This window comes from Pleurodeles waltl, chromosome 5, assembly GCF_031143425.1.
Source record: "Pleurodeles waltl isolate 20211129_DDA chromosome 5, aPleWal1.hap1.20221129, whole genome shotgun sequence".
NCBI lineage: Eukaryota > Metazoa > Chordata > Amphibia > Caudata > Salamandridae > Pleurodeles > Pleurodeles waltl.
In genome coordinates, this window is record NC_090444.1 from 288,024,764 (window position 1) to 288,036,348 (window position 11,585).

The following is an 11,585-nucleotide window of genomic DNA, read 5'->3' on the forward strand; positions in this document are numbered from 1 at the left end:
CGGCGCAAACGGAGTATAAATACGGGCCTAAATTTGAAACTTTCCAGACAGTTTCTCTTCCACTTATGACCCACAAAGGTCTGCTATTGGTGGCCATAACATCTGCTCCCAGGGACTGTCTAGTAGTCAGGCGTGGTGGAGAACAGGCAGAGGGGAAGCATGAGAAGTGGGTAGGCTGACAAAAATCACAATTCTTTAGACATTGTAAAGAAACTTCCACACACATAGCATGCTTGCACTAAAGTATCAAATGACAGTCATGGATGTTATAAAATGGCAGTCCTTTGGGTTCTCAGCAGCCATTTTCTTGGTAAATGTCTCACTCCTTTTCCTTTGTAATGTCTGTTATATCTTTTGCTAAATTGAGCTTTACCCAAAACAAGATTAAAGCCAACACTTGTGATCCAACGTATTAACATTCAGGAGATGCTTAAACCATAAAGATCCAGGCCGTGAGCATTATTTTAAAAGTAAAGAGGTCAGTAGGAGCTACGAACAACAGGGCAACTAGGCAGTGATAAAGCAGTAAGGCAGAAGACTTGGAGAAGAGAGAAAAAGGTAGGGAGGTAGAAGGAAGTGTATGAAAACAGATCACCAGAACACGAAGATATAAAGGAAAGACTATAATGGAAGATCTGCGACAGGGAGGAAAATCACAGACAAAGTAGGTTGGTAATGTAGAAGAGAATGCTAGAGATATGAGAGGAGCAGAAGAAAAAAAGATCAGGACTGAGAGACTAAAAAAAAGAAAAGGGACAGTTGTGAATAAAGAAAAAAAAGACAGCAAGTATAGGAATAATAGACACAAGGTGATAGGAAGTGAGAGGGAGAGAGGAGAAATAGAGAGAGAAGATATGGAAAAGAAAAAGAGCAAGGAGCATGGAGATTGGACTGTGGAGCAGCAATGTAGAATGCAGAGAAATAGAAAAAAAATAGAAAAAGGTTAAGGTCAGACAATGCAAAAAAGATGGATGCAGAGAGATGGAGAAAATATAGTCAGTACAGAAAAAAATATAAATATATATTGAGATAAGGGAGGGCAGAAGGGCAAAAAAGCGAAATGGCGCAAGATGGTGGGATAGAAAGGAAAATTAAGTCAAGTTATAATTGTTAAGAGAAAGGGAGGAAGAAGATTGAAATGAAGGGCAGATTAAAGGGATACAGAAGGAAGGATTAAAGGAGAAAAGAGAGATGTGGGAAAAGGGAAAAAGGAAGAAAAAGAGGAGAGTGAAAGTAGATCAGGGAGAGGAGAAAAAAGGACATGAAGACATGGATGAATGAGAGAGAAGGAGTGAAAAAAAGATAGTGGAAGTGGGTAGGGCTGGGAGAAGGTGAATGGCATGAAGGAGGTGAGGAGAGAATGATGGACATGAGGAAGAGAGAGCAAAGCCAGGTAGAATTAAGGACTCGGGGACCCATAAAAAGGGGTACAACTATCATTAGTAGTGTTTGTGTGCCCATAGGTGTGAAGTGCCCACTTACCCGAACTATAGCTTATGATTTATAACCATCCAAGGAGCAAGGGGGGAGATGTTCTTGCTTACATTACTGTGCTTGACACAGTTGTTACGACACTGGTAGTAGTGCTACTGCAGCTCTTCAAGGGATCCACTTTAGTTTATGAGGAACATACTAGTGTATCTGAGGTGGAAGTGTTTTTCATAATTCATGTCAGACATTGCTGTGTACACACACGACCCCAGCCTTACGCCAGACCCAGATATTGAAATGTTGTCTTACATGGGACAGCTTTGGTAGTACTCTTCTGCCTATATCATGGAATGGTCAATCTGTTCTTGTTGGTATTGTCTTATGCTTCAAGAGGTTTCCAAAAGTCCTCCCCCAGCAGTGCTCATTTTGAGAACACTTGAAACTGAACTTTTTGCTGACATATTTGTCTTTGCCAGCAACGAAAAGTATGTGGTGTTGATATTGCGGTCTCATAAGTAAAAAGTCAAACCTGATAGGGACTGCTTACGATGATATTACCCTAAATTAATTTCATTGGCCAATACTGGAAACTAAGGGCCACATCTAGGTAGGTTCCAAATTTCAACTTGCAAATTGCGAGTCAGAGCGACTTGCAATTTGCGAATTGCAAATTGGAATGTAGGATGGTGTCCCTGACACCATCTGCGACTCGCAAGGGGGTTGCAAAGGCCCACTTCATTAATATTCATGAGGTGGGTTGCAATTTGCGACCCTCTTGCGAGTGGCTGCATTCACAGGGATGGTGGCCTGCTTTGGACAGCAGACCTCCATGTCTGTGACTTCTTTTTAATAAAGCATTTTTTTTTTGTAATGCAGCCCGTTTTCCTTAAAGGAAAACGAGATGCATTACAAAAACGAAAAACGAAACGTTTTAGTTTCATTTTTTCAGAGCAGGCAGTGGTCCATAGGACCACTGCCTGCGCTTAAAAAATGTTTGTAGTTCCGTTCACAATGGGGAAGGGGTCCCCCTTTTGCGAATGGGTTACCACCCATTTCAAATGGGTGCAAACTGCGATTGGTTTGCGACCGCGTTCGCGGTCACAAAGCAATCCTGCATTGCACTGCGACTCGCAATTAGGAAGGGGACACCCTTTCCTAATTGTCACTCGCAAACCTGTTTTGCGATTTGGTAACCAGGTTACTGAATCGCAAAACGGGTTCTGTGCATTGCAAAGTGCATTTTGCTCGTTGCAAACAGTGAAAATCGCTGTCTGCGACGTGCAAAATGCTTCCTACATCTGGCCCTAAGAGAGGTGGATCTTTGTTATATTTGATTCGCAAAACAAAATCCATGCTTACATACCAGCCAGGTGTCTGACCGCTACAATTCAGGTGCCTTTCACCTTCCACTGGAGATCAGTATTGTATGCTAATGTCTATCTGCGTCTGTGAGCCTGTTATTAAAATCAAGGGATTCCTAATATGCGCAAAAGTGGTTTATTAACTATACTGCAAGCCACGGTGCGGAAAGAAGTATTCTAGCATTCAGTGTGGTCCTTGTGTTTGCACTATTGCCCTTTTTGACAAAGGAAGATGTAAAATGTGATACGTGTAACTTATGCTTTGTCTAAGTGATGCCTGTTTGCCTAATTCATTTCATCTTTCGATTTGTACATGTGTAACTTTCACTTTACTGGAAGCAGATGTAAGCAAATTCTATCCAAGATGCTATCTGCATTCCAAGCCTTCCTTTACGCAGTCTGTGTTTTGCATACAATATTCCTTTCAAGAAATTTTAAAAGTGTTGGTTTTAACTTTTTCACTTTAAGATACTTTCCCCGTAACCTCTTCCTACTCTCCCCCTATTGAAACTGTGTATTTGGTGCCCTTCCAACTGGATGGTTTGGGTGTGAATCAGATATGATGACAAGTGTGAGAAATGCACATTCAAATGTTTGTGGGAGTTATATGTATTCCTCTGACACCTCCTTTAACGTCCATAGGTACCACCACTGCCATAACTTATGTTCAAAACTTCAAGTCCATGGTCCACTCATGAGTGAGGGGATTATGCATATATAGAGATGATTTGCACCTGCCTTAACCTTTTAGTATATATCCTGTGTGCAAGTTAGAGGTTTTACAGGTGAAATTCTGTCTTTGTGACTTGGGTCTCATACACTCTACGAAACATTCCCTTGTTTGTTACAATATTCTTTGACTTGCAGGAAATGAAGATTCTATCAACATTCTTTTTGAGTAATCTCCAGCAGCTTTCACAGCACAAGCTAATCATGGTGTCTTGTTCTCCTACAGGGCCTCATACTCAACAGGCTAGGTCGAAGGCACTTAGCAGAGAAGGTTCTAAGAGATGCAGTTCAGATCCAGAGCACTTCGCACGAGGCCTGGAACAGTCTGGGAGAAGCCCTGCAAGCACAGGGCAAAAGTGAGGCAGCTGTTGAGTGCTTCCTGACCGCCCTGGACCTGGAGTCAAGCAGCCCGATACTGCCGTTCACCGTCATTCCAAGAGAATTGTGAAGCCATCCCTTTCTCCGAGACCCACCATCATCCTTTCAGACGCACAGATGCGAACACAACCAAGCCTTCTCCACCAATACATGGCATAATCCTAAATATAAGGTGCTACTCAGTTTCTAAACTGGGAAATAAAGTTTACGCATGAAAATGTAATAAAAAACCATTTAGTGTAAAACTGAGGCCGAAGGCTAAATGCAACAGCTTTTGGTCAGTGTTCAGTTTCTAGAAAGACTCTTTAGACATGAAATTGTATTTAGCTTTTAAGTTTTCCTTGGTGTCATCCCTTGAAATCATTTCATAATTACGTGCAAGAGTGAATCAAAAAATCAAAGCTTGGCCAGAAAACTAATTTCTCCCTGTAATTAAAAATATTCTTGATAGGGGCAGGCAAGGATTTAAAATCACTTCCTAAGTCACGCATTCAGAGTGTAGGCAGTGACAATTGAAAATTATTTTCCATAACAAACCTCAGGCAGTGTCAGAGTGGAAAACCTTTCCTAACCATTCCCTGAACTTTAGATACAAGGGGGCATATTTACAAGAAACTGGATCATCAGTGCTGATGCACCAGTTTTCTGACGTTGCCCCTGCCCCACCTAACAACACCATGGGTGGGCCGTATTTACAATACGGCACACCATGGCACACGTTAGGCCAATAGCGTCAACATTTTTGATGCTAATATGGAGCTTTGCTGCAAAGTGCAAGGAGGCCCGTTGATTAAAATGGGTGCGCTACTTTAATGCCTGCTTTGAGCAGGCATTAAAAATGATGCCAAAAATGGCACTGTGAAATCTTGTAAATTTCACTGTGCCATTTTTGTGGGCCTCCTAATGCCAGTATGCGCCCCCTCCTTGCATACATTATGCCTGACGCAGGCAGAAGTCGCAAAGTAGCACATTGCATGCATTGCATCACTTTGTAAAATGGTGCAGTGAAAATTGCCTCCTTGTGCGGGTAAATAAAAAAAATACGCTAGTGTGGTGCAAGGAAGTTCTAGGACCTTGTAAATCTGGCCTATTGTGTCACTGCTCTTCATCCTGGTGTTTGCACGTATGAAATATATTGCTTCTGGTTTCAACAAAATCGAATTTCTTTCTATTTTTCTACTGAATCCACATGTTGCTTATTTGAGTGTCAATGTTATTTTGATGTTGTTTTTTAATGTGTTTTAATCCCTCGAATTGTTTTGTTGCTCGATCGTATCCATTTGAAAAAAAAGTACAATTTTCTCAGGAAATTGTATGTTCAGGTCATAAGAGAAAAGCAATAGACCAGAAAGACAATAGACCAAAAAGGCAAATAGCCCGTTCGTGTTGAATAGTCAAATATAATTTGAGAATTGACTTTAAAACCTCAAAAATATCACATAAATGCAGTAAGTTGAATCAAATGGAGGTCGAATTCACTTATATTTGCAACCTTTGTATATAAAATATCTTTTGAGATAAATCCTCCTTCTGAATAAAACACGTTTTATAAGTTGTATCTGTCCTTTAAAAATCCAACACATTATGTAAAAAGAATTTAATTCCATCAGAAAAAATAGCTCATCTGTCTTATTTTTACTTTCATTACAGATCATAAAACGTTTGTTTCATTTTCATTGTCAAGTAACAGCAACCGCATAAACATTCCTAAACTAATTCCCAATATATAACCAGGTCTATAATGGTCTACTGCACCTGCCAAGACTAAATTTGATAAGAGACCACTCAGTCTTTCTTCCATCCGCCCAAGCTTATTTATAGAAGTACCAATAAGCTAGGTAATATGAACATATTTGGGACCTTACTAGTGGAACTAAGGGCTATATAAATGCAACGACATAGTCATAATGCAATTTGTCCCAGCCACTTCAAATTTCACCTCCAAATTCATATATTTCTAGTTTTTTGTAGGTATGCTCATCATTAGTTTTCTTTCCCTCAAATACGTTTTCCTTCCAGGCACCATAAACCTCATACATTGGTTCAGTGCATTAGGTAAAGAGACCCTCTGCCATACCCAAAATACTGTGAAATATGCAAGAGAATCAGGAATACTACACTTAACTTTGACAGCTGCCATTCACTAGACTTTGGCAGCTGCCATCCACTAGACTTTGACAGCTGCCATTCACTAGACTTTGCCAATGCCTTCCACTAGACATTGGTGGCTACCATCCACAAGACCTTGACAGGTGTCATCCATTAGACTGTTGGCTCCCATCCACTAGACTTTGACAGCTGCCTTCCAATAGATTTTGACAACTGCCACCCACTAGACACTGAACCATGGTTAGCCTTACACTTCCAAATGAGCTGCAGGAAACACACAGACAAGCATAAGCTGCTCCGCCATTGCTGTTTTAAGCATGCTATGGCTCACAGGGACATCTGAGTAACAGAACAAATAAAGGCATATCTGCTTGCCTCCAGTGCAACATGTCCTTATTACCAAGATCTAGTGAGACATGCAGGCCTAGAATTTAGACTTGCAGGAGCATAGAAATGACAGTCTTGGACTTAAATCTTGAGAGTTTGCCAAAGTGATGAGGCCTGATACAAGAAGACTAAACATTATTTTTAAGGCAAGGACATGGTAAAAATGGGGAACTAAAATGTTAGAATAACACATTCTTTCATTGCGCTGCAAATCACAATCAAACATACCTAGCAGGAAGGAAAGAATAGAATAGGCTAGCAGTTTGCAATCAAACTATACTTCCTGAACAACTATTATTCAATCCCCAGCATCTGATCCCAAATGAACTGTAGAATGTAGTGACTGTCAAAATAACATCAATTGAGGCGACCAGAAAAACAAACACAAGTGCACTACGAATCTAATTTGACAGCACAGTTTTATAATATTCAGATAACTTTCTGAGAGGCACACAACCTATTCTGTTAATGTTAAGGACAGCATATGCATTACACAGGCAATTACTTGCCACCAGGACCATGTGGTGCGTACGGAAGCACCAGTCAATGGTGCTACAGTGATCAATCTGTATCATGGAAATGGCCTCTGTTGCAACTCAGCTACAGAAATCCCCGCCATCAATGATCCATTCATGTATCACTCTGAGGATGAAGTTCACGTGCACCAAGGTTCACCAACCTGTAACCCACAACATTACTCAAAACCTGTAACCCACAGCATTACTCAAATGCTCTTGCCACCAAAGCCTGGAATTTCCTCCACCTGTGCACTGCACCTTCACTAAATCACTTCAGAAAGGGACTGAAGACCTGGCTTTTCGAATAAACACCTGCAGCAAGCGCCTGGATACCCACTTGGGTGACAAGCCACGCTATAAAAATAATAACTGATTGATTGATTAAAGAAAAGAGTAGGGAGAGTGAAGGTAGGAGATGCTGGTGTCTGCATTTGTGGGACTACTGATGCAGCATCCGCAACTGTGTCCTTTGAAGTATCTTCTCCACATTCCTATAAAGAAATGTACTTGCACTGATGCCCATCACTCCTAAAACCGCACCATTGTGTACCATCAGGTCAGGAACGGGGATAGCCAAGACAAGGAGTATTTAAGTCGAAACAGGTGGACCACTGATGCAGGACCCTGCAGGACTCTGAGAACCCCCCTTTGAAGGCCATGTCCACACACCTCTATGGGAGAGAGCACACAAGATCTAGGAGCAAACACACAATCCTCTTTACCTAAAGCAAAGGCAACTAGGTATTCCTGGTTGTGGAGTGTGCAGGCCAGGGCTTTTGAGATATAGGTAAGCAAAGTTCGCTCAAGCAGGATCCACCGATAGAACTCTCACATCACTTCACCAGACTGGTGGGCATTCACTTTTCTGCATTGCTGACCGAAGCAACATTACAGCATCTGTCCTTTCATACAACACAGAAGCAGGATCTCAGCTCTCTGCCCATTCTGAAACCTGAAATCCATTAATGAAAAGGGGGGCGCAGTAATAGAGAAAGTGGGTCTGATGGGAGTTGGAACCCTGTGGTTATGATTTCTGGAGGTTGTCTGAGAGGTAGGGACCACACATGCTGACTTTAAAATAGTCAGTGGGCCTCTCAGTCACCTCACCTCAGGATCCCAGACTCCACCAGCTTGGCACAGGAACATCAGGAAGAACTATTCAAGAAAAAGAAGGGTATTAACTCACCACACCTATATGACCACACAAAATATATAAACAGGAGCCCATCTCTTATGGGATACAAAATATCAACTTCTATTAATGGAGGTAGGAGCCTGCATACTAGAATAATGACACTAGTTATTCAGTTCTTTTAAATTATACAGCATCAGTATTTCGCTGATAAAAACATCACCAATAATTACCTAAGTACTACCAATATTGTGGCCCACAGAACACCTTAAAGGGTTAATGACAGCACAGTATAACAAGCCTCTTATAACGAGGTAGATAACCAATCAGAATGGAAGTCAGATTCCAAAAGCATACAGGAGAAACATATTGTTTAAGGTTGTTCATTAGATAGTTGCCAACTGGCACCACTCCATGACGGGGACTTTCAACCAGTTCTTGTTTTTTTTAGTCATCAGCACTAGCTATGGTGAGACTGCGGTTCCTGTATTCCCACTGTAAATATGGGCATGCACGTCCAAGCAACTTCCTGCAGTATGATGACAAACCATGCCTGCCTAAATCCTGCCCTCGTGACTTGAAACCAGCTATGCCATTAGTGTCCTACAGTTAGACTAAAATAAACTCACATCATTCAATACCACTTTTAATTATATCAATATTTAAAGTTTTAAGCTGTGGTCTCTCTAAGTTATAAGCTGTATTGTAGGTGGATATGTCATGGGAAATGCATTCTGAAGACAAACATTGCCCACAGGTAAGGTCCACGGATTGCCATAGATGTTTCTGTCAAATTACAGGACCAGATTACAGGACCAAACAGAAAATTGTTGTGCTGTGCATCAGGCTAGAAATGCAAATGTGTGTTTTTAATTATTGTGGTTTGTAAAACATAGACCTAGTTGTTGTCTAGTTGGGAAATCTGGGGAACATGAAAATGAAAACCTCATTTGCAAATAATCATGTTTTACCAAGGATTTTTAAATAATGCAGAATCCTAGAAGTGTACAATCCAGTACTAAATATGAAATGTAGAACTATCCCATTTAATTTTTAAATGCCTAATTAGATACATATAAAACAAAGTTGCTTTTTATATAGTCATTGATTTTCAGCGGAGTCCCTAATACGTAACCTCATTTTTAGCCAGCCGTGGTGAGTATGCTTGGCGCCTGTTGTAAAGATGGCTGCTATTGTACAATCCTTCAATTTCTGGATATATACTAATGCAACTGTGCAATCTCCTCCACTCTATCAGGCGGAAGGTGTTGCTGGTGAATTCTCTACCTGATTTAGTATTTCCTCACGAAATCTCAGCAATTTCTTTTAAACCTCAAACTCTAAATTAGGCCCATTTGTCTTGTAAAAAAGTAAATTTTTCGAAAGGGGAATTGCCAAGCTGTAAGCAGTAACAGGAAAAGTGCTACTGGGTTGAAAATGAGGACTGGGTGAAGAACGCGTAACTACCATGGAAATGATTCCGATTTCAGGGTAAACTATGCATGCATTTAGCTTGTTGCCTTCTGGCCTTTACCATGTTGCAGCTGAATGTTCAAGCACCACCACTGACAAATGATGAAGGGAAATGAGGAAGCGATTATGTGACATGTATATGCTATGTCAGCCCAAAGCTTCAGCTGCTGCGGTAAATGAGGTGGGATATGCTGTGATTGCACAGAACAGCAGGACAGAGGAGTCGCATTATAATTATGTAAAAGAGGAACAGATCTGCACACATACATAGATATATTCACTGCAACAGCCTGCCCATTTCCCAGTCCCAAGCTTCATATAAGATGACATGCATTAAGCATCTAAAATCACTACCTGCTAAATGTATTTAATCATTTTTACGAACATGGGGATTTGGAGGTGAAACATTGTCTGGTGCTTTGACAACCCTGCTTTCGAAAACTAAATCTGTCAATATAAAACTGCTGGTCAAATATTACATATCAATATTTAGGGATTGTTGTCTAGCTTTCCAAATACAATCAAGCATGTTCCAACTTTAAATGAGATTCAAAATATTTGTTAAATATGAACATTCTGATTTTGCACAAAATATTTAAGTTTGATACTTACTAGAACATTCATACAAATGTATATGTTATTTGATTCATATTCAGTGAATATGTACTGGCAGCAAATAAAGACATTGAAATAGCAAACACAGTTGTTTTGCCCAAGTTATTTCTAAATTAATGCTTTAAGTGATCAAAAATGTTTCAGTGCTGATGTCTAGCTCCACGTGGCAGCTGTGCAAAGGTTCTTGGCGGAACATGGGTTCATGCTTTGCATCGCTGGGGGTGGTCCACAGCAGCCACATGATGGGTATATCCAGTGGTCTGAGAAATGTCTCATATCCCCCAATGTGTCATGGGTGTACATCATTGCGGAATATCAGGGCGGGGCGAAAAAATGGTGCAAAGAAATCTAAGAGATTCCTTTGCATCATTTTTTGGGCATTTTTAGCACCTGCTCGGAGCAGGCGTTAAAAGGAGGCACACCTTTGTTTACAATGGGCCTCAATGAGCGTTGCACGATTAGTGTAAAACATTTTTACACTAATCCTGCAAATCTCCGAACTAGCGTCAAACATTCTGATGTTAGTTCCCTAACTGCCACCATGGTGCGCTGTATCTTAGATACGGTGCACACATGGTGGCGTTAGGGGGTGCTAAGGGGCACAAGCAACGTGGTGTTGCACTGGGTGTAGCACCACTTTTCTTAAATATGTCCCTTGGTGTCTGGAAATGAACTATAAGAAGGTGAGTTTGAGACCCCAAAAATTGTCGTCTGCCAAGCAGCCAGATGAGCTCTGTGAGGAAGGGAAGCTCTGCAAGACATCTGCTTGTGACGAGAGCTAGGGGCCAAGGCCTGCTAGTTTCCCTGCTGGGTGAGGGGAAATCACTCAGGGAATCTAAGACAACCTTCCCTGGAGCATCAGCTCCTGCCTGCTTGGCAAAACCAGTGTGCCCTTTGAAGAACAGAAGAGTGTTCGAGGGAACAAGGTCGAGTGGGGAGACTTGTTGAGTGGACTCCCTGTGTGAGATGTGAGGAAACTGCGGCAGCACCTATCAGGTCATTGCCCATGTGCAGGATAGAGTTGGCAACCCCCGTATGCCAGGAAAGGGCTGCTATGAATGGAGCAATGTGCTGTGCTGATTGGGCCAAAGCCTTGCTTACTGCTGAGTCAGCAAATCTATATGCCAGGAAGGGCTGCCGTGAAAAAGAATGCTGTGTAGTAAGGCTGTAGCCTTGTGCTGTAGCAGGCATTGACCTCGTATGCCATGAGTTGCAGCAGTGAAGGATTTCACTGTGTCATTCGGGCAGCAAACTTTGTGCTGTGAGTAACTGTGACCATGCATGCCATAGGTGGGTCATTGTGAGCATCTCCTGCCCTAGAAGTGAGGACACCGTGGGAGCAGCTGCACATCATTATCCAATGGAGGGACCCAAGACAAGGTTGTCTCCCACTGAGAGAGGAACAGGACACTTACCCCACAGAAGGAGCTACAGAGAGCATCCGGTAGCTAC

At 41.7% G+C, this 11,585-nt stretch overlaps 1 protein-coding gene across 1 annotated transcript in view; it reads left to right on the forward strand.

Annotated features, from left to right (window-relative positions):
* TTC7A (tetratricopeptide repeat domain 7A) overlaps positions 1 to 10,208 on the forward strand; it is a 1,654,710-nt gene extending 1,644,502 nt beyond the window's left edge. Inside the window, exon 20 of the mRNA XM_069234028.1 lies at positions 3,748 to 10,208. Coding sequence (XP_069090129.1) covers positions 3,748 to 3,969 — 222 coding nt within the window. The 3' untranslated portion in view covers positions 3,970 to 10,208. The remainder of the gene's footprint in view (positions 1 to 3,747) is intronic.
* The last annotated feature ends 1,377 nt before the right edge of the window (positions 10,209 to 11,585 follow it).